This window comes from Cyanistes caeruleus, chromosome 2 (genome assembly GCF_971803275.1).
Source record: "Cyanistes caeruleus chromosome 2, bCyaCae1.hap1.1, whole genome shotgun sequence".
In the NCBI taxonomy this organism is placed as follows: domain Eukaryota; kingdom Metazoa; phylum Chordata; class Aves; order Passeriformes; family Paridae; genus Cyanistes; species Cyanistes caeruleus.
Genome location: NC_141702.1, coordinates 57685691 through 57709625, shown reverse-complemented (window position 1 = coordinate 57709625; position 23935 = coordinate 57685691). Strand labels below are relative to the sequence as shown.

The following is a 23935-nucleotide window of genomic DNA, read 5'->3' as shown; positions in this document are numbered from 1 at the left end:
TGGGCTGCTGTGACAGCAGACACACGATGGATGGCTTTCATGGCTTAGTGACTTCATGGTATTAGTGGAGGAAACAGAAAATACCCCTGGCAGCCCCCCACACCTCCCACTCAATCACTGGGATTGAAAAGACGTGAAGTTTGCAAACACTCTGCCTTGGGACACTCCCCTGGAGGATGGCATCCTCAAACCCAGACCCCATAAGCCCTACTTGACTGTGCCTTCCTCTTCCACCTGCTCCTCTTCTCCCAGTACATGCACCAAGGATCCTTCTCCTCCACTGATGGGGCTCTTCCTCCTTCATTACTCATAGCTCATTCTTGCTTTGGGAGACCACAGATGGAAGAGAAAATCATGCACAGAGAACTGCTGCTGGCAGAGTTTCTCAGTTTGGATGCTACCCTCAGACCCCTCTGAGTGACCCATTGTCCGTGACAGCTGAAGCGAAGACTGGAGGGAATGAGATAAGTGACAGCCCACACCATACTGCCACAGCAAAACAGAGGCAGGGGCAGACAAAACCCTGGATTTAGATGCTCCAGATTTGCCCAAACTATTATTATACTCCCAGCAGGGGAAGAAAAATACCAGGGCCGAGGCTGCTAACTGCTTGAATGCGTCTCTGAGAAGTGCTGCTACTCAGCCTCGCTCCCAGTGGATGGTCACAAGCTGAGAACGCTCTCCTTTGTTCTGCAGGCTGGCCAGGCAATGCACTGCACTCTGCCAAAATATTTGTGCAATCAACTTTCACTGTATAACCTGGAAATATTTTCATTTGTCATGATACTACCTAAAAGCATAGCACTGTCAAAAAAAGTTGTCGTCTGAAAAATTTGGAAGGCTGGAACAACCCCTTCTCTTCCCTCCAATTTGTGACCTTTACAGTCTTCAATTTAGTTTTCCAGTGCAACATAAATCTGGTGATTTGAGGCTCTTCAATAATATTTGTCAGGTTATCATGTCGTTCTTTTAAGGGGACAGTGCTAACTGACCAGACATGTTGATCCTGCCTCATGCCATATGCCTGTCCTTCTCCTTCTATCTCCACTGCGGCTGCTTGCAGGAAGGGGAAATATGTCTCTTAAAAACCTAATGCCTGCCTTCTTCAGACCTATGCTTCCTGCCCCAGGTCGAGGAGAGCTGCTCTAATCAAGGGAGAGTTCACCACAGCAGAAGAGAGGAGACCAGGATAGTGAAGGCAGGTCACTCAACAGGCGTACACTAGTGAGGAATATAGCTTCCCCCCTTCTCCTGATCAAGAACAGGCACTGAAGCCAGGGAAATTCAGGAATGGGATGCATTTCCATCCTCTCCGTTCCTCCCCCTACTTATCTAAACTTATTTTTAATGGTTCAGTCAACTTTATTTTGAGTAATAGCTTTCTGCTGCAACTTAAAGACCCATACTTCAAGAAAACTGAACCCAGAAGGGAAGTCAACAGTGATAAGAGGATTGATACTTTGATATTTTCCATATGTAGCAAGAATATATATTAAAATAAACCGCCACAGATGATTTCACAAAGAGTTCAGGAGGCCTTTTAAACAATCTCATCCTTCAAACACTGAAGAGAAACACTCTGCAAGAAACCAACTCCACAGTAACTTAATAGAGGTTACTGTGCACAGGGGGCAAAAATCCATACTAAAACCACACGATACTGTAGCATTTACTTCAATTACTGCCAATAGCATTTTAAGCTGTGTTATAAACTATGAAGTCTATGATATGAAAACTCATCCTTGCTCCTGAACCATCCCTCTCCGACCTGTGTAATTCCTAATATTGTAAGCATTTCAGGGTACACTGTCTATCTGTTTCTGTCCTTTACACTTCTTACACTTTTAAAGCAAATGGTGCCATATTTACCACATATGAGCTATTCTCTTCTCATTCAAATCCTGCAGAAATATTTGTTCATCTTATACCAAATGTCAAACAATCCCTTGCTATAATCAAGACCAAAAAAAAGTCAAGCTACAAGCAGCAGCCACTAGGATAAAAACAAAATATTGCCTGCTTAGAGAAATAAATGAAGAGAACCCAGAAAAGCTATCTAAAAGTGGGACTACAGAAGAGTGTGTCATGGAATGACACCCAAGGAAGTGGGTGCATTCTAAATCTATAGTAGATGCATCAAGGAATAAAATTAGCACAGTTTTCTAATTAGACTAGCTTGCTATGATACTGAACAGCAGAGCCCGAGTCCTGAAGTGACACAACTGTGTTGTGTCCAATGTCTGAAATTTCTCATTTTGTGTATGTTCAGGTATGACTGGACAAGATGGTATGAATGTATAAACATACCTCAGAAAAAAACAGCTGATTCTCAACTTTTAGCCAGCATTTGACAGATCTAGAAAAGACTTTCTTCTAGTGTTCTTCTCACATTATACAGATTTGCAAACTTCCTTCAAGGAAGCTTTTGTTTTCAAAGATATATTTGGAAATTACATAAAGCGCTACAGAGATGAATGCATTTGGAAAAAAACACAAAGAGAGCCCACTTGACCTGGGCTATTCTCTAATTATGTGTCTGACTGCACACTAATAATACAGTTTACTGCAAAGTTTGTTCTAAAGAAAGAAAGGAAGGACATAAACCAATTTTGCATATAAGGGTTTGAAGCTTTTTTTTCTAAATACACTGGGTGATGCTTTCTAACAAAAGATCAAAATATTAAATGAACTTATTACAGCTACAGTGGTCTGTGCTGTTGAAAATTTTTCTAATTATAGCCAGCTCTGGAAGCAAATTTTCTGATGAGAACAAGGTGCATAGACATCAAAGGATTAAATGGGGACTTGGAGTAAAGGAAACAGTAGAGCAATCTCATAAAGACAGACAGATATATGAATGAAGTGGATGTGATTTTAAGCAAAGTGTTTCCCCTCTTTGACCTTCCAAAAGGAAAAAAAATAGAAAAAAAGCCCCAATCACAGTAAATCCTGTGAAACTTGAGGCAATCAGGACTCAATATTATTCAAGTAACTGGACAAATCTGACAATCAGGTAAGGGATGGAACTATGTCCTTTCACTTACACCCCCTTTTGGCACAATGAGGTGGAGAAATAATCTGTCTGAATCCCATTTAACTGCTTCTTCCTTAAATTTCTTAATTTTACCCCTTTGAACAACAGAAACCACACCTCAAAATTGCTACAACAACAAAAAAAATCAGGGCAGGCTTATTTGGGAGAGGTGGCTTTCCTTCACTTCTCTGAGAGCCTAGTAACCAATTGACCTACATACTGTAAAAATGACAGCATTGCTGTTTCACTCTCCTGCTTCCAGCTGCTTCAGTCCCCATACTTTGCACAGTAAGGATGAAACAGAAGCCTGAACTTTACACTTCACTGTTTTTGTTGGCCTGAATGTACTTTTCTGCAGTATTTAAAAATCTTTATATGTTTTTATAAAAGCCCTTCAATGTATTTTTGAGGCTTACAATACTTGTGTGAAGTTATGGGATACTAAGTCGATGTAAAGATGTGATTCATTCCCTTTGTGCTTAAGATCATGCTGCTTATGCAACACAGCATGAAACAATGTGTCTGGGAAAGACATTAAAGTGGAAATCAAGCTGATTTTTTTTTATAGGCAGAGTCCACCCCTACCAATCCTTTTTACTCACTTGTACCACCAGATTGTAAGCTGCACAGTGAATAGTAACATCAGAGCTTAAGTGTGAGCCTCATCAAAGGCCAATGTGCTATCCCTGTAACACAAGTGTCCAGTGGGGAAAACTATCACATGTATTTCTCAAAGAACTTTCCCCCCCATTTTATTACACAAGCCCCATAAGATGATAGCCTCAGTTTTCAGAGCATCTCAGTGGAGAAAAATTTAGAAAGGCTTATACATTGTCCATTTTTCAGCAGTAAAATTGTTGCATGGGCGAAACGCCTTGAATACACGCTGAAGCTCTAATATTCCCAAAATATTTCCATCTATTCTGTCAGGGCAGGGATTTATACAGATATGGGTTGGCTGGATTACTGACATTCTGTAAAACAGCAGGGGAGGTAGAATGAAAATATAAAATGGGTGCAACAGATACAGGGTGCACAGCAAGGAGAAGAGAGAACGATAGATGACTGTAGGGCATCTCTACCTTAGGCTGAACTTTTTTCTGGAGAGAAGAATCAAAACAGGAACTTCCAGCCATTTAAAAGAATGAAGCTGAGGTTCTGTTGCAAAAAAACAGCATTCAAACATTTTCTAAAGAAACTTAAGTAGCACGGGCACAGGATCTGAAACTTGACAAGGGTTTCCTTGGAGCCAGAGAAGTCTGTTTGGCTGCTCAGATTTAAACCCACCCACTTTTGGATAGCCAGGAAGGCCTTGAGAAATCATTTGTATAACCTTCTTGGCAATACGTCCCTCCAAATGTTCTGCCAGCACAGGGGTACCCCAGCACCTCCAGTGCTCCCAGGGGTCCAAGCCCCTCCTGATAGCCCACAATGCTGTGATGTTACCTTGCAGAGAACTGCAGTAACAGTCTCCAAGGCATGGAAAAAGAGTCACTAACTCTGGCAGACATAGGATTGAAACTTGGACCACACTGTCCTTTGTTAGGTTATCTAAGGGCTAAGCAAATTAGCCCCAAAGCCTCAACAAGGATTAGAGGAACAATGATAGGTGGAGAAACCCTCTGTAAAGTAATCACTGGAAAAACCTAATCAGTGAAAATTAAGAGCACACTGAATTGCCTGTTTCCTATGACAATCCAAGGGGAAGATGAGACCATTGTCCTTGGTGTGAAATGCACCAAGGTCGGTCAATGGGGAAGCTCTTTGATCAGAAAAACTTTGCAAATGAAAGGAAGTGATTTTGTACAGCAGCACAGAACTCTGTGGGATGTATGAAAAAGCAGATTTTGGGATCGTGTGAACCTTATGATGGGATTTTCAAAGAGGACTGTGGGAACGTGAAAAGACTGTTTAGTGGAAGGAGCGAAGATGGAAAAAGAATGTGGATTGAAAAGTGGATTGAAAAGGAACAAGTGTGGGAAGAAAATGAGAGAATAGAGGAAGAAGGGGTCAGCTGTGCGTAAAGGCGTCTGGCCAGTCAGTAGGCTGGGTAACTGAGCTATGAGCTTGAGGATCTCTCTGTTCTTATTAAATCTGGTTTCTGACTGCTCTCTGCTCTAAATGTGTGCATATGAGGACAGAGAGTGCGAGGAAAGGGCTGTGCCCTGCAGCTGTAGTGAGTTTCGAACCTCAGGGGCTTGTGGACTCTGGTGCCATCAGCTGGAGCAGGACAGAAGCCCTGGGGGCTGCTCCTGAATAGACTGAGGACCTGGGGCCAGCAGCAGCAGCAGCAGCGACCCATGTACTGTGTGTGCCATATTGGACTGGCAGACTGCAACCTGGTCATCAGGGGAGAAGGAAGAGGACTGGGTCATCACCTGTGCCTTTGTGTTCACCTGAGAGCTGCACTGTGCAGGAGGGTGCAGGTAAGGGCAGTGCTTCCTCTCTGTGTTGACCTGGCTGGGCTGGCCAGATGTGTGGGATGAGCATGGACATGCTAGGTATCACATCCTTCTCATTCAGACAGTGAGTGCTTCAGGGAGCCACAACTTGGTGCAATACCCATGACCGTGAGACAGCAACTCTACCTCCTTTTATCTGACCAACAGGATGAATACTGTGACTGTGAGATCTTTGGAGAAGTCTCCCAGAATAACTGGTGAGTGTTCCATCTGCATACATACTTTTCTGTTAAACATGAAAGTATCAGATGTATCATTCAATGCACTAAGTAATGATCATTACCAGCAAGTACCCTGCTCCCTGATTAGACAAGCCACAGATTGCTTGTTCTCTCCAGTTTTTATGATTTTAAACCAAGGCAAGTTCCTTTCCAAGTATTTCAGATAACTTTGTTTCAATGTTCTCAATGTTCTTCTTGTTTTAAACCCAACTCTGATGCAGAATGGATTCATTTAAAAAAAAAAAAAAAAAAAAAGAAAAATCTTACCTCCAAGCTGTAGAGATATTTGAAACTGTTTTTTTGATTGGCTGCCTTTTCCACAGCTTGAGCTAATTTTACTGCTCCTCTACCACCAGCCGACCAGTGATTGCAGGGTACAGCATCAAATGCTCCAGACTCCTTTGCAATCTTACACACCAGATCAACCTCAGCTGGAGAGTCAGTTCTGCCAACCAAACAGCCACATCTCATTATTTTGTTCGATAAGTTTTCTTTTACAGCCTTATAAACTTAGCCTTATTTTACCATCAGCAGTGGTAAAGAAGGTATAGAAATTGTGAAATATACATAATGCAGTTATATGCAACATATGCATTTACATGCTTCAAGAAAATTTTGTAATTGTTATAGCTAATTAATGTGGAAGATTATCAGCTCCATAATAGCATATACTTTTTCTTGTTGGTTTTAAAGCCTCAAGAACAAGCTAAGAACTTAAATATTTTTATATCCATGATGAAGAAAGGAAATTCTTTAAGAGCTTCTTTGTTCATGCCAAATTGAATAATTTAAAAACCAAGAAAATGAGGAATTTGAACTGTGTATTACTCACAAGAGTAATGAAAGAACAGACTTACTTGAAGACGTTCAGAGCAACCACAACAGGAACTCCAAAGAGCTGAGTAATTTGAATCTGTTTCTGTAGATTACAGCAGCCATCAGCTACCAGCTGGAGGTTCTGTGTAATTAAATAAAAAGTAATGGAAATGGTAAGATACATAAAGTCTTCTCCAGCCAAAGAATTTTCCATAAATTTAAGTGAACATAAACAGGGCTGATCATGACAATTGCAGGCAAGTGAAATTCTTCCAGACAAAAGTATTCTGGCACTTATTAATTCTCATTCTAATTAATAAGCATCAGACATTTTAAAGTAACTAAGCAGTGTCCAGAATTTGTACATGAGCCCATTGCTTTCTTCTGAGACACAGGAAGATGGTGCAGCTGATGACTGGTTGCTTGTCATGATTGTGAAAGGGATGTTAGTCTGCTGTTTGCAAAGTTTATAAACAGACTGCAGTAGTGGGGTGGGGCTTGACACACAGATGTGTTAGATGCAGAGTTCATATATACACATACATAACCCAGATAAAAGCACAATAATTTCCTTATTTACTCTTTTACCTCACACTTTGTAGGCCTTGTCTTTGTTGTAACAAAACACATATCCTTAGCATCACACAAGCAGAAGACCAGAATTTGTCTGGAGTGAAGTGACAAAGAAAACAAACCAGCAGAATTCACTCTTTGTTTGAAGAGTGGCATCCCACCCCAAATGCGAAGCATAAACATATTGAACTTGTTTAATTAACAGGTTATGCTATCATTAATTTCAGGGAGTGTCCTTGACCCCTGAACCACTCTGCTCTTGTGCTTCTATAAATGCCTGTATGTTGATCAGTCTGAAAACCTAGCAGTCCTGGAAAAACCATTGAAAGAAGGCTATTTTTCAGCCAATTCAGTTCCTTATTACGATCCATCATGCAGTCACACACATCATACACCTAAGAGGGGGAACACAAAGGGGCTGAGGGAAGATGAGGTGGTTTTACTTGTTGGCAATGACTGTTGGAGATGTTCACTGAATGTCAGCATTAGAGCATGCTATTGTCAAACCTGAGGCTGCACACTGTCCAGCCAGAGCAAGGAGAAGTTCTGATTCTCTGTACACCATATTATTTGGTTCCTTTAAACAAAAAACCTCTTTAAAATTTTATAACAGTTGCTCTTACCTCTTCTGTGTATTCTTTCTTCAAGGGGGCACCAGCAGTCACCTGGGATCAGGTAATAATAAACAAAGTCATCACAGATTGATACTTGTCATAACCCTAAAGGGTCTGAAGTGCAATTTTGCTTGCTTTCTGTACTGCCAGGTAACCCATACCAGTGCACACAGCATCATAGCCTGACTGCAGCTTGTGTTTGATCCCAAGCTGCACCAGCACACAAACGATAGCAACGCTTCCTATTGTGTTTGGGTAGCAAGACACAGGTAGTGCCTCAGCAATTAGTTGCAAAAGACTACTAGGGGAGGCAGCTGGATCTCATTCTACATGTTGTTACAGCACACCAGCAGTGCAAAGACAATAGGCAGCAACTTCCAACAGCTGAAGAAATAACAGCAACACATAAGAACATCATCTTTGATGTCCTTTAATTACTGCCCATGGCAAGGAACTGCATGCAAGTAATTTGTTGGGAAGCACAAAGGTATACATGCAAAGTGCATCACCAGGGTACTGGGGTACTGTACTGAATCTCCAAGGACAACATAATGTCAATCCCAGGCACCAAACTTACTCACTTTTGTCTCTAGCATTAGTCCTTTTTATAGTTAACCTCCCAGTAAAAGTGTCTGGTACTCTATATGCCTCAGTGATGAATGCATCACATTTGTAAACAAATGAAACTTTTAAACTTCTAAGGAGACAAGTGAGACAGAAATAGAGACAGTTATTAAGACATATTTAAGTCCTATTTTTGCTAGATTGAGTGATAACACATGTGAAAATATACTTGCCTCGATAGGGATGGATAAATATAATTCAAAATAAAGAAAACATGCATTAGAAGTGATAGAAATTTATATCATTATATCAACCTGAAAGACTGAAAAAGGGTAGCTCAGCTTTAACTCTTAGAGAAGATTAGCTTAAAGGGAAACCATGCATTCTAAAATTTTGTGGCTGTGGAAACAGCTCTGGTATTTTCACCCAGTGCAACTGTTTCCCTGGCAGCATCACTCTCTAGAATGCTGCTGGGCAGATGAAAGTGTTCCAAGGACTTAAGTGTCTGTCTGCTTGGCTAGCAGGGTCTGATCTGATTGCACATTCAGGGAGCATTTCTACAACCAGTAATCTGTAAAATCTCTTTGTGGCTTAGACAGCAAAAAATGATACACTGGTGACTCTTGGTACACCAGGAAAACACTTGCAAAATTTCATCAGTTACTTCAGCATCCCTGAGGGAATTAATCTGAGCAAAATAAAAAGACAGAAGGGGTACCCATTACTGGAGTGAAAGAAAACTCAAAACCTTCATTACAATGTTCTCTGCTTCCACTCATACTGCAACTTGAACTCGTCTCATTCCTCCTCAGCTCTCAAATTTCCCAGCCTGTGATGACTTCAGTGCACTTACAAATGCTTTCAAAAGGCATGGAAAAGAATATCTATATATCTATATCTATCTCTTACAGTTTTGTTTTTTTTAGTGCAGCAAAACATCCCTTGCTCTGCAAGATACAGTACTTCTTCAGAGCTCTTTCCTCACTCTTCTTTCATTTGTAGCCTAATTTTAGAGATAGCATTAACTTTAGTGATAATATCTATACAATGAGGTATCTCAGAAGGGTTATCTAAATACTGCCCCACAGACTACCCCAAATATTTCTTAAATCGAGGTATTTTACTTATTTCAAATATTAGCAACAATTTGATTTTTCCAAGAAAGGTGCAAAAACTTACATTTGGCCCACCTCCATGCATCTTCAAAGCCCTCACTGTAGCAACAAGTACAACCACACTGGGAACCAAGCCAGACGCTCTGCATTTGATGTTGAAGAATTTCTCCATCCCAATGTCAGCACCAAAGCCAGCTTCAGTTACTGTTAAACATTAACAAAACAAAACAAAACCACACATTAAACATGCTTTTGGTTAAACACTGGGGGATATTTCTACTTCAGCATACAGTGCACTTAAATACACACCAGTACTCAGTTTTGAATGAACTTTTAAACAGAGGTCTATTTACATTACTGAGTCTGATTAAAAACTTATTCCCAACTCAAAAATAAATTCTCTTATTCTTATATGTACAATATGCCATCAAAGGTAGTTACATGGGGGGAAAAAACCAAGCAATCTAAATTAGTTTGAACCACAGTACTTAAAAAAGAACTAGTCCTCTAAATTCACCGTTTCTGTGCAATTATGTGTAAAATGATTGCAAATTCTCATACATAAGACTTTCCTATATTATTCCTCCTCCTTTGATTTCACTGAAGATGTGCTTTCATCACAATCAATGGACCTAAATTCTCCTAGGTTTGCAGAACTTCTGGTGATCTGCTTTTTTGGAGAGGATCATGAGTAATAAACACAAACTAGCAGTTACAGTCACATTTCTGTGTTGAATATGCTGTTAAATAACAAATTTAATAATGGGATTTTGCACCAAAGAAGGCAGACATGAATGTAACATGACTCAAAAGAAAAATCTGTGCAAAATTAGGATGCCCCTGGCAAAGTATGTTTAGTGAAGCTACAAATAGAGAGAAGATCATCTATATTAAATACCAGTCTCTTCTGAGCAAATTTGTTCCAATTTATCCAATAGAAATTATTTCAATTGCTTCTTTTAAAATCCAAGCAACTTTTATTTGCCAAGGACTTGGCAAATAAAAAAATTAAAGGGATTAAATCTCCAGTTGGTTGAAAATTTACTGATGTAACGATTTCCCACCAGAACATATTAAAGAGCTGGGCTCAATGCACACCTCTCAAAGAAGTGAAGGGACTGTTAGGCAGACAAGTCAGGGTGGGAAAACAGCTTGCTCTGGAGGTTTCTGGACCCGTCTCCAAGCAGGGCTGGTAACGTGTTCTCACAGCCCAAATCAACTTATAAAAACTTGTACATTCCCTTCTCTTTCCCTCTTGCCAGCAGTTTTGTCTCTCATACTTAGGAGGGGAAGGGACCACAAATGGCTGATTGAACATTTCAGGATTGGCAACCTTCAGCAGGGTCAAGGAGGAGGACATGCAGATCTGCTCTGTTGCTGTGGCAGAAAGCATCTCACTGTTGGCAGCCAGCGCACTTTAGGAAGTCCCAGCCTTTGTGCATTTGTCCTAACCCCACTGGTCCTTTTCCACCTCTTCTTCATTTTGCACAGGCTGAAACAATTGCCTGGATCTGCTCTGAGGGAGGAAATAGCTGCTGGGGCTGGGAGAGGAAGCAAGTAGCAGCAAACAAGGGGGTGGGCCTGCTGGGGGGAGCAGGGACCTCTTGAAATAGTAACATGGCAAGTGTCAAGATGTATGTTCTCCTCAATCATTGTAATAACTATATCATCTTTTTCTAAAGAGCCCTGAGAAAAACAGACATACCAAACATGGGAGAAAAAAAAAAAAAAATGTTTACACAAATGCAGTAATTCATAGGAGCAAAGCTAATGCCAGGATAAGTCACATTGAAAGCAGAGCCAGGGATCACATTTCTGCTTTCCAGTAACCCTCATTCCTCTTCTCCAGTCTCTTATGTGGCAGAGGGTGATTAATGGGAACCCTGAATTAGGAATATATAACCACAATCAATCTTTAATATAAACAACAGATAAACTACCAAGTGCTTGAGAGGGTGGGAAAATAATTTGTCTCTTACAGAGATTGCCAGCACATATACATAGCAGTCTCCTAACATTCCCAAACAAAGTTTCCAGGGAGTTAATCCATTTCATGCCAAGCCTTTCCAAGGGTCAGTTTCCCTCTGAGAAAGGGGGGATTGCAAGTCTGCCTTTCATTGGGAGAGAAGCAGAGATGTCAGCCTTCCACAGCAACTGCTCACAGAGCGAGCCACCCTTGGGGCAGTGCGCGCAGCCAGGGCTGGGCTCACCCCTCTGATCTCTGCAATCTTCCTTTTGATACAGACAACAAAATTCACATTTGCCTGAGCAACCCAAATACTGTATCAGAGTTCACCGGAGTGAGTGCTACAACATGGAGACCGGGATTTCTTCACTGGAAGTGGAGGAAAGGGAGACAAACGTCAGTGCTTTCTCCAGTGTGCGGAAGGAAACAGGATGTAGTAGAAAAGCTGCCTGGATGAAAGTTGCAACTCCATTTCATTTCCTCCAAGGAATAGTAAGAAGATAGAATAACATGCCAAGCTATTATATTTTAGAATCTTTGTGCTGAAACACTTAATACAATTACTTTCAGATTGTTTCCTGCTTTCAAATGAAAGCATAGATGAAAAACACAGACTGGGAAGTTTCAAACTACTCTACATTTAATGATCATGAGATAAACCAGCTAATCACTTTAAATGTAACAACAGAAATTGAAAGTAGTACATGGCAAGCTAATCACTTTGCATGTAACAAAAGAAAATTAAAGTAGTACGCGGGTCTATTTATTTTGATAATTATTTCTCATACACAGTTTGTCAATAGAAGAGAATTACAGGCGAATTTACATAACGTTTTGGGCAACAGACAAGTACTTTAGTAGTTGTGTTCTGCTGTACTTCAGCTGAAGGAAAGTTTATGACACAAGCACTACTACCTGATTATCCATTTCTGCCCAGCATTCATTTCTTCCCCCCCAGATGCCCGTTTATCCCGTGCCCTGCCAAGCGATCATTTCCCAGCTCCATGAATCACGGCTACCCAGGCTGCTGCCTTGAAAGGGGGTTTGTGAGAGGTACCAGCATGGTGTTAACTGCTTGCTTTGATTTCCAGGCCACAAACACAGTTCTGATGTGGTTTTAATGAAAGTAAAGAGGGAGATGATTTGCCTTCAGCAAGCTCACAGAAAACACACAGGTATTTGCACTTCCAGGCTGAGAACACAACTCCATGGCAAACATATACTGACCTAGATCAGTGTTATTACAGTCCCAGGCCTTGTTTTGCCTTCTGGATCCTATGCTTGCACTGACAAGACTCAATGATGAGCTGGACAAGTGCTAAAAGATTCCCTTCTGGGTGCAATTTTCAGTCAGTACAGTTCTCTGGACTCTGACTGTGTGGTCATATAAAGAGCAAAACCTAAAGTGCAAACCTGTTGTTTGATTTTATGCTTCAGTTTTAGAGCCTAAGCATCATAAACAACATTGGAATGAGGATTAAAAATTAAAATTTCATGTATCAGCAGTGCACTATCATTGCAGTACTGTTAAGAGTGGGCTATATGTGAAACACAGCAATTAATTTACACGTGTATCAGAAATAAACTGCATCAAAATGGTCAAATAAGGTCAATTAATTTGTTTTCATAAAACATCCATGTGAGTGTGACCAAAAGCAGCTAATTTTAACACATCAGGGTAACTGTGGGATCTTGGTTCAAAAAGCCAGTAGGCAAAACTGGCAAAACAATACACATTTACTACAAGCTTTTCTACAGATGATTTGTGTGACATCTACTTCACCCACTCCTGCTACCAAAATAATCAATAAACCATAGTTTTCTTTCAGAGCAAGAACCCAAAATATCAAAATTAGGAAAGGGGGAAAAGGGGAAGGAGAAGCCCATAGAGGTGAAATTACATAATAGAGGTAAGTCTGTTGGGTGGTGTAAAGTCAGAACAAACTCCTCACTGGAGTCTTTAATTCTGCTTCAGGGTTCAGATGAACAAATCACTCTGATGGTTTTGTTTCAGGTTTATAATTATCATAACCTCCTTCATGTAATTACTGCCTTACCAAGGACATCTGGGAATCACCTACATGTGACAATAGCTTAAATAGACAGTGTTGTGTGTTAAGCAGCTAATCAGATTTCACCATCATTCTTAATACAAAATGTAATTTTTCTCCATCTAAAAATACATCTATCTTGCTAAAGCTGCATAAAGTGGTTCCACATTAGTCTTACATTGATATAGTGCTTAAAAGCCTTGCAGAAAGTGATGTTTAGAATATTTTTCAAAAAGCTATTTCACCCACAATTGAACTTCATATGTACTGAGGGTAATTTCTAGTGAAAGTATCTTTTCCCTAGTCAGCCCTTTGTATCAACAAATCAATGTCAAAATAAAGCATTTGTACTATAAAGGGCCAAGTCAGATGCACACACACGAGGTGAAGCTTGAGGACGAATTGTGGATTCCTGGATTCCTGAACAATGTAAAAGGAAATGGAAACTCTGAGCTGCAAGTTGCCATTTACTCCCTACATGTAAACATATCTGTTCTGCTGCAGCTGTCTGCTGGTAAACTCAGGAAAGGAATAGCTCAAAGGCACAGAAGCACATGAACTGTGAACCTGGAACTAGAGATATGCTGGCTATAAAGTACTGACATGTTCTTTTTAAAGTGAAAAATACCAAGGTGTGCAATCGCCAAAATAAACCAGGATGATCAGTGATTTCTCTAACAGGATATCATACTTTTGTTAGTATAGCTAGGGATGAATAAGCCAGATGTTTGTCCATTCTGACTCTAGCAATTATTTGATGTGAACTTCCATTATTATGACGGATTTTGGAAAGTAACAAATACTTTTTTCTCCCCCTCCCCATCCCCCCAACAGAGGGAGTTTTCCTGTTCATTTTTCTTTCCACGCATTCTCAGATGTCATGGAACACAGGAACTCACTGCTACCACTGCTGAACACTACACATGAATATGTTAAGCCTGAACATTTTCCATGCCATGAGGAGAATACTTTGCATTGGTTGTCAAAATTTTATGTTGCTCTTGTGAAATCTAAAAGAAAAGGTGGTAGGAAAAATATTTTCCCTTAAGTTTAACTGACCATAAGCTAATTGGATGCAACCTGTACTTTCCATCTTTTGCTAAAGAAAGATGCCAGGGCAGTATTTGCCCTGCCGAGGTCAGGGCTCTGGAGGGCACTGAGTGTTGACTCCCAATCCATGCTTTTGACGAAGCAGCAGATATGGCAATTCATTCTGCCATCCTTCTAAGGAGACTTATTATCTCCTTTGGCTGAGTCTCAGGCCTTGGCTAACAGTCACTGCCTGCTGGCAGCAAGGGCTGCATAGGAAACCTGGCTCCCAGGAATACACTTAAATTAAGTGCTGATTCCCTTGGGACTCCATAACAAGCTATTTCAATCTTTTCCTCAGAAACATTTATTTTTCCATAAGAAAGCAATTTTGCCATTGAAATGCAGGGCAGCTTTAAATAAGAAACTAAAGGTTATCTCATAACTTCTCACAGTTACTCACTTTTAATATCAATTGTTGTTAAGTTTCCAAGAGCATCCCATACATTAAACAAAAGAATAGGCACAATGACTCGTACAGATCATTCCCACATTATAGACAAAAAAGAATTACAGAAAGTTCATTTATTTACTCCAAGCCAGACAGGTGAAGAAAACCCTCAAACCTCAGTCCTCTGACAATTAAGGATACAATTCCTTTTTGTGAGTGTTAAAGGCTTGTTTATGTATGGATGCTGCAGATGTTGGATTTTAAATTCACAGGGTGGGAACCAAACTGAAAATTCCAGGAGCTGGCAAGAGTAGCACTGTGTGACAGAAAGCATGCTCTGCACATCTCCACAGCTCTGCTTGCCTCCCCATCTTGAAAGTATACAGAAGTGCAACTGCAGCGATCCCTGCCTCCAAACCACCAATTTATGGTTTTACTCTGTGGCTGAATCAAATGAGCACCCTGCCTTGCTGAAAGGGTAATTCTTTTTCATTCTTAAGTCTTCTACCTTTCTCTCTTGCTCTATCCCTGCTACCCAGACTTTTTTCGCATTCATTTAATTGGAAGGTAAGCTTACAATTTGCTAAACAGGAAACAAAAACATACAAAAAAACCAGCACCAAAAAATTGTCAGTTTTTAAACTGGGCTATATTTGAATTAGTTGAAGACAGACCAGACAGGCATCTGTACGTGTTCAAACAAGCACCAGAAACAAGAGAAGGAAGATACATTTCAGCAGCGGAAAACTTAATTCTTCCCTAGCCACCTTGTCAAACCATATTCCCATACTTTGAATGTAAAATTTGACATTTTCTTGCAGCTCACTATAGTAATGAGCTCATTATTTAGATTTATTACTAGAGATTAAAAACAGAAGATGCCTTTCAAGTCACAAACGATTCATTCTAATAGAAATTAAGCGAGCTGAATGTGGCTTCATGGGTTACACGTTTCTTTGAATCCCTCTGCTGGGTTTTACAGTCACTCTCTCTTAATTTCTGTGTCCTATACTCATGTAAAGATCTGTAACTCTTAGGCTAAGTGCTGGGCCCTGACATGAATTGCAATGCATAGCTGAATACACTAACCAAACATACACAGTTCCCTCTTTTGTAACCTCCTTCTGTTACAACATTAACCAGAAAAATTCAAACAAAAGAACTGTGAATTTTAGGTTGCATGCTTTCACCATTCATAGCACGTTTTCTTTGAGGTAACAGAGTAACATTTGCTCATAAGACAGATGACCACATTTGGAGTACAATTAATGGCACAGGAATAAGGCAATTACATTACATACTTTAAACATCACCATGGCCTTTGGCAAAAGAATTATTAGTCTTCTGGTAATTACAAGATTAAAATCTCACCACTTCTTTATTTGGAGTTGCACGGAAGGAATAATTAACAGCAGCACTGATGGCTCTTCATTTAAGGCCATTCTTCTACAATTCTGCAAGGAGTATATGTAAGTATAACTTATGGTACCCACAGTATTTCCCAAAAGGCTTAAAATAAACTTCATTGACTTAAACCATGTTAGACAATGCATATCTCACTGCCAGACTTTCATTTACTTCCACTTTTAACAGATGCAGTTGGCTGAAGCTCCTGACACCAATACACCTTTCATCAAAGTGAAACTGCTTTCTGTTGAGCTCTCTGGTCCTTCTACACTCCCCTTAAAAAAGCTACTGGAAATGGACTTTGAACATTCTTTGAGAATTCATGTTACAAGCATCTGGAAAATACTAACTTCAAGGGGCAGGCAGAGAGCCTGAAAATTTCTTCCCTGGAAAAGTTCTAAGCATTTCATCAAATGGTCATGAAGCAGCACATGCTTTAGCACCAATATTCTACTGTTTTGTGGAAAAGGAAAGAAGGGATGCAAAGGGATGTTTGTCTCTTTTTGAGACAAACCACCATTTCAGCACATGCCCTGGAAGAAGACATCCGGAAGGGCGGCAGAAATACAGTTGGGCAATGAGTGATGATGCACGTAGTGAGTGAGGAAGACAGAATTTTTGCATCCAGACAATCTACCATCAGAGCCTATCACAACTCAGAGACAAAATCCATTCAAGCAGCACTTCCCAGCACACGCTGGGCTGTGGGTGCCCTCGCATGCCTTCAGATGGGCATGACTGGCACAGGGGGAGAGCCCAGGAAATCACTCTGTGCTTCTCCTCGTTCTCATCACAGAACAAAAACATCTGTGCACAGACAGCAGAAGGGTGGTGATGGCCCGGACTGCGGCGAGTGCCACACAACAAAGGGCCGCTGAATCATGATGATCAATGCTCCTGTCACTTGTGCAGCCACCCGAGGCTCGCCAGGCACGGAGCCATCCATCACCACCGTGCAAGCCCACCCCGCAGTGCAGGCAGCTCTTCGCCCTGGGCAGCCGCCGTGGCAGAGCTCCCCCTGACTCTGCAGCGAGGCACATCCTTGAGAAGCATTCTCCATCCTGCCCTTCTAAAATCCAGGAAGCACTTGCTTGTTACGATAATGATTTTGCCCTTTTGTGACTTAGACACCGTCTTTTCTGTGTACCCGTGGAGTGCATCCCTCTCCTAAAAGGACAATCAGGTTCTGGTTTTATCCCACTTAAGTTTTGCTAGGAGACAGAATGCTTTCCTTTCATGATTGACTTGGGAGAGGACACCAATAACACGATTCTTGACAGCAGATCTACGTATTTTAGAAATTCATGGAAAAGAGCATCTCCAGTTATGCATCCCCAGGAAGAAGAGTATTATTCCTCTGCACTAGCAGTTTGTCTTGATGTAAAAATGGCCCAGGGAAACATCCGATGCAAAGACTGTAAATTAGTCTACAAGACCACCCCAAGAGCTTTGCTGGAGAGCTCTGTGAGAATGGAAATTATTGTACACAGAGTGCAATATGTGTATTAAACACACACAGAATTTAAGATATCAATAAACAGAAAGACGTTCCATGGAGGCAGAGAACGCCAGGCACTGTTAGTAGTATTTTAGGAGACAGGAAATAATGTTGAGTAGTGGGAATGTAAAACATAAGCCACAGAAGAGCAGAGGAGGGTGAAAGAAACAGGCAGGTAAAGCCCACTGTGCTGCACAGACTTCATGCAATAGCCACGTACATGGAGAAATACAGCAGAAGCACTTCATGGAATCATGGAAATCATGGAAGCTTTTCATGGAGAATCTCCAATACCTTTTGCAGGTAGGCGTTAGTTTGGTTGTAATCATCTGTGTTTTTAAATTAATATATACAGAACTGGTATTTGAACCTCTTCTCAAAGTGTGACATTGATGATCTGTGATAAACTTATCAATACATATTTGCTGTTTTCCTGATAATTTTTTGATAAGGGAAAAGAACTCAAATGGTTAAAATTGCTCTGGAAAATAACTGTGTCTGTTAAATGATATGATGTCATGTGTAATTTACCTTACAGAAAGAATTACAAACTGAGGAGAGAGAAGCCACTAAGGTCACACACATATCCCATCTTCCTACATGGAATTCCCAATTAAAAATGCAGTCAAAACCAAAGTTCTGCTGGTTTACATGACAAATCCTTGCAACTGCTCATGGCTAAACCAATTTTTTAATGCCTATTGTGAATTTATCCACTTAACCACAATTCATGTAATCAGGGCAACACAGTTGCCATTGCAAACCACCCATTACCATTTCTGAAATATTTCTACATTATTAGTTGTCCCTCCTTGCTACAGCTTATAAATTATTAATTTTTTTTTTCAATTCCTCTTCATAATTGTCATCATCTTGTCATCTTATCTACTCTATCACCTTTTAGCCCTCCCCCACATTTTTGTGCTTCCTTGCTCCTTGTGCAGTGAAGAACCCCAAAACGTACACTGAATTCCTAATTGGCTTCTGGAAAGGCTGAACCTGCAACCCTTGATTTATGAAGCTGTTACTCAGTCTCTCGGGAGCTCTGTTTGAGATGCTGTAGATGGAGGCAGCACAAAGATACTGTGTCCTCATGCATGTAAAGCATTTGCTTGTCCCTGAAGCTTCATTCCTACTCAGGGCTTGCAGCCAGTGCCAGGCTGAAAATACATTAGAAGCATGTGCCTGATTTCTGCAGGTAGCAAAGCTGAAGAGCTCGAGACTGTAGCTTCAATAAGGCTGTCAGCATGGAAAGCCAGTGATAAAGGGACCAAGAAACATGCCCACCATATAAAAGACAGGTAGCCCACCCAACATTTAAAAAAGGCTGTAACCTACATTTTCTCTTATTGTAATAAAATCTAATCTGTTTTCTCAGTCAAATCAAATTAATTACACAGCAGTTTTATAAAACTGCAAAAATTAAATTACAAGGTCAGAGCATTAAACTGACCCTGAGATACCATTTCAGGTATTAATCTTTTCTTTTAATGTATTATTTTATAGAATCAGAGAGCAGCCTTTGAACACTTTCAAATATTGTCAACATTTGACCTTCAAAAGCACTTTGGCTATTTGCCAAAACACCACTCTTCCCATTAACAAATCATACTGGCCATTCATAACCTAACATTATTTGCAATCTCATTAACATGATTAAAAATAGTTTAGAAACAAATTTACATCTCTAGACATGAATTCTCGAACTCTTCTTTAAAGCTAATCCAATTAGGTAATCAGATCAGATGCAAACAAACCTACTTTCTGTTTTCAAAGACAAATAACTATTTTTCTGTAATTATTTTCTGTTAAAATACCCAGCATACAGTAATACATATACTTCGTTGTCTGAAAACTAAAAAAACCCAACAAAACAACAATTTAAAGTTAGCATATTTTCAGAGAAATCACACTATTTTTCTTTTATATTGTATTACCATAGAGTACTTCATTTCTGAGGCAAAAAAAACCCATCTGTAAATAAAAATATTTGGAGCCCTTAGCATCTGCACTTTTGTTCCAGGAGCATCTAAAGATATAATCTTAACTTTTTCCCCAAACCACATTATTTTAATTGGGCTCATAGAGAGGGCAGCACAGGATGAGAAGAAAACATATCAGAGTTCTGATCCTGAATAAGAAAATGTAGCTTTAAACAATAGTTTTTAAAACACAGAGCTCTCAGTACGCCTGAGCTTATGGGATACTAGCAGAAAACAGAAAATCAACTCTGCAAAATGTAAATTTGTACTAGATGAATTAAAACTTTGCCTACTATAATTACTGTAATCAAATATGGAAATACATATATTTATGTCTTTTTCACATTCCATGTTTTTACTGACTTCTCTGGAGCCTTAAAGAATTAAGTCAGCCATTCCAAAAGTAAATATACAAAGTAATAAACAAACACTGCCCCCTCAGTATGTGCACATTATAAACAATTTTAATTAGAAAAGCTTTCAGAAAACAAAACACTTCTGCCTGCAGATTTAGAACTAGTCAGAAAATAAAAAGCAAACACTGGTTTCTCCAACATGACGTAAATATCTGAAGAAACCTAATTCTTATACAAGTTGTCCATAAAAAGAACAGTAAGAAAGAAAAAAGAAAGGTTTCAGTATCAAAAGGTCAGTAAACCAGCCAAACAAAAATCTAATAAAGAGCTAACATTTTCAACTGATATTAAAAATAAACCGTCCACTAAAATTAAAATTCAGCCTTTGAAATGGGACTTGAACTCTTTATGCATACTCTGCCCTGCTGACCCTTGCTAAAGGGTGTAAGTCAATATGAAATACTCAGAAATGGAGAGAGGATGATGGATTTTCTGCCAAATAACCCTAAGCAAAAGTAACGCTGTTAGCTGGGGAGCCTTCTTTTATTTCCTTTACCAAGTGATGAATTAAGAGAACTTCCTAGCACACATGATGTTTTGCTGTTTGCAATTTTTTTAACCCCTGGTTCTTTTCTTCCTATAAATAAAAACAAGACAATCAGTGGGCAACATGAGAACAAAAGTGTACACAAAAGGAACTGCTTCTTATGTGTTGTGAGTTTTAAAACTAGGTAAGATTTCTAAGTTGGGGAGGGAAGGGAAAATAAACAGAAGTTGCAATGTCATCAGTTTCTACTCATAGAATGGTATTTTATTTATGAGGATCTGGGCAGTGCCTCCACTTTCTGAATGAATGACAGATCCTGTCTATTTTTACCTCTGGGTAACTATCTTGAGACTGAGAATAATGGATAGCCCTTAACAGTTGTACACTCCATTTGGTTTATGAATATCACTGCCAGAGGAAAGAGTTGTGTTAATCCCTAACATGTTGCAGAAGAGGTCAGCATACGGGACATTAAAATACCATGTCAGCTTGTAAGTAAATTCCAGATGCATGTTTAAGTATTGGCAGCTGCCATGGCTCTACAAAAGCCCTGTTACCTTAAAGTTCATGTTATAGCAGTGCTTGTCATCTCCCTGATCGCTACGGCGAGACAGGTTCTGCCCCCAAGAAAGCTCATAAACGGAAAGAACACATCGGGAAGAATGGGATTATATGTGCAGGCACAGAGGCTGAAATTACTTGCTAAAGGCCACAAAGCCAGTCAAGGACGGAGTGGGAATAAGATGTATGGCTCCTGTCAGTGCCTCAGCCACATGACAGACCGGGAGATCTCCATCAGGGACCGCGTGCTGCTGGTGGCAAGCGATGGAACCGGCAGCTTTGTCTCCTTGTCTTTCACTGGGCCAGAAAGAGGAGACAGGACAGGTTTCCTCATGGCACCAGCTCCTCAGGAGCCAGCCAGCTCTAGTTACCAGCCAGCCAGAAGGAATGCTCACATCGCCCTTCCTGCCTCCCCATCATCACGGCAGCACATTCCCCAGGCATACAGCGCCATCCCAAACACTATCTCACTGCATCTCTGCATTCCTATCACGGGAAGAAAACATGGATTTCTCAAATAAGCTACACGTGTCCAGTTCTCCGCTTGTTTGTGACCCAGCTGGCTCCTTTGTGGTGTGACACTTCATTCAGCACACAACCAACACCCATGTGCTCCTTCACAGCTCCTAGACTGTGAGAAAACCATTTAATTCCTTTTCCAGTGAGGCACAGAGAAGCATCCATCCACCCAGAAACAATAAAAACCCCATTGAAAATAACTGTGATAAGGCCACGCTATCTCTTAATTATTTTCTAGTATGTGACCGTTAAAATATCTTTCTTCATACTGAAATCACCAATTAATTCAAAATTCTCTAAATGTACAAATTAAAATGCCTGGTCTCTTACATGACATCTGGCCTGAGAACAGTGGTAACTTCTGGTTGCTAGGAGGAAAGGCAGCCAAATAAACAGCTTTGCTATCCTGCAGGGTTAACTTCTTGAGTAGAAGATAATGTCATTATTAATTACATAAGCTCTAAAAGAGAGGCAAAGACAGAGCGAGCTGCTATGCTAGGGAACAAGTGTCAGAACCTGCAAAGGAAATGCGAACAAATTACAAGAGCCTTCAGCCCCACAAATTAAAACACAGAAGTTAATGATATGAGGTTACTGTAATATATTAAAAGTGGAATTAAAAACCTGAAACACACAAGAGCTAAATGCACTGCTCTTAATAAAGTGTGAATCAGAGTTTTCAAAATGCTGGAGGAAAAAGAAAAATACAAACCACAACACTTGTATCAACACCTTAAGTAAGTTCCTTTTATTTTGGTGCCTTATGCCTGAAAAGAATCAAAACCTATCTTAAAGTAAGGGGGGGGAAGTCCGAGTTACTACAGGTTTGATGGTTTTGTAGCAGATTTTTAAGAAGAGAATAACTTAAAAAAAAAAATTGAAATAAGTAAGAAATATAACCTTTGTCTACCAAAGGGGGGCTGTGCCAGATTAAAAGCTTTCTCCAGTGATGAAAATATGACAACATCTCATCAATTATGAAGTACAAAAGAACCTACTACAGCAACACACAGGGGTCTGCAAACTAGGCTAGAAGAACATTACTACATGATTAAGGGGAGAATAGCAGCCACCACATGAGAACTGTGGGACAGGAGAGAGGACCAGCCCCAGGGCTCCCATTTACTATTTGTTAAACCATGTCAGCAGAAAGGAGCACTGATGGAGTTTATTGGCAATAGCAAAGCTTGAAAATGTATCACATGGGAAAAAGTTTCTGTGGATTTATGAAGAAAAGAAACAGAACAAAAGCTATTGGTAAAGAGTTACTGCCACTGGAGAAAGGTGACAAAAAGTTTGACCTATGATTTGGGAACTTCATACTTGCAAACATCAGGGAGGAGTCTGGGAGCCTAGCATTAATATTAAGTCAATCACAGTCATGAATGGAAAATGTGTGCTTAAATAGCTAGAGGCAGTATTATTAAAAATTATCACTTGAGAAAGAGAGGACTAAGCTGTAACACAGTATTATAAAAAAAAAAAGAACAAATGAGTCCAAATTGGCCATGGCAGGAGCTAAAAATCCTAGCTGGTTTCAAACTGGAGCTAAGTTAGTTTATGAAGGAGAGCACTTGATATGCTTGTCAGATAAAGCAGAGAACTCAGCTAAATGGCTGATGATTTATAATCACATGTTATTTTATTGCTGTAAATTGCTCCTTGCAATTCTGGATATAAACAGCAGATTTGGGAACAAACACAAATATGCTTTGTAGCAAGGAAAGACTAAGTCAATTTCCAATACGTTTTTTTTAGATTTATTGGTTTTTTTAAGGGAAGAAGGTAAAATCTCACTACAAGACAGTCCATAATTTAGGAGGTTTTGTCTTCAAAATAGCACCACCTCTCTTGACTGGGCAAAAATCACTTTTTTATGCCAAGTGTAATATTGGTTAGACATAATTTAATAGTTCATGATCAATACCAACTTTCAGTTTTGAGTGCAGCTTTGCATAATTTATATGATTTTAAATTAATTCAGCTCTGAAATACAGTGACATACGATACTGAAGTCAATGCTAGAATGCTTCCTTACATACAGAAATGTTCAGGACAGCTCTCTTCTATTCAATCTTTCTTCTGAAAAGCTTGATATTGCAATGTATGCTAAAGAGCAGAAGAAAAAAATGTATAGAAATCTGCAGTGACAAGATGGAGTCAAAACTT

At 39.9% G+C, this 23935-nt stretch overlaps 1 protein-coding gene across 1 annotated transcript in view; it reads right to left on the bottom strand.

The window, feature by feature from the left end:
- MTHFD1L (methylenetetrahydrofolate dehydrogenase (NADP+ dependent) 1 like) overlaps nt 1-23935 on the bottom strand; it is a 145015-nt gene that overhangs the window by 54926 nt on the left and 66154 nt on the right. The window contains exons 21-24 of the mRNA XM_086877226.1: nt 9464-9603; nt 7730-7771; nt 6575-6675; nt 5985-6162 (exon numbers count right to left, since the gene is read on the bottom strand). Coding sequence (XP_086733352.1) covers nt 5985-6162; nt 6575-6675; nt 7730-7771; nt 9464-9603 — 461 coding nt within the window. The remainder of the gene's footprint in view (nt 1-5984; nt 6163-6574; nt 6676-7729; nt 7772-9463; nt 9604-23935) is intronic.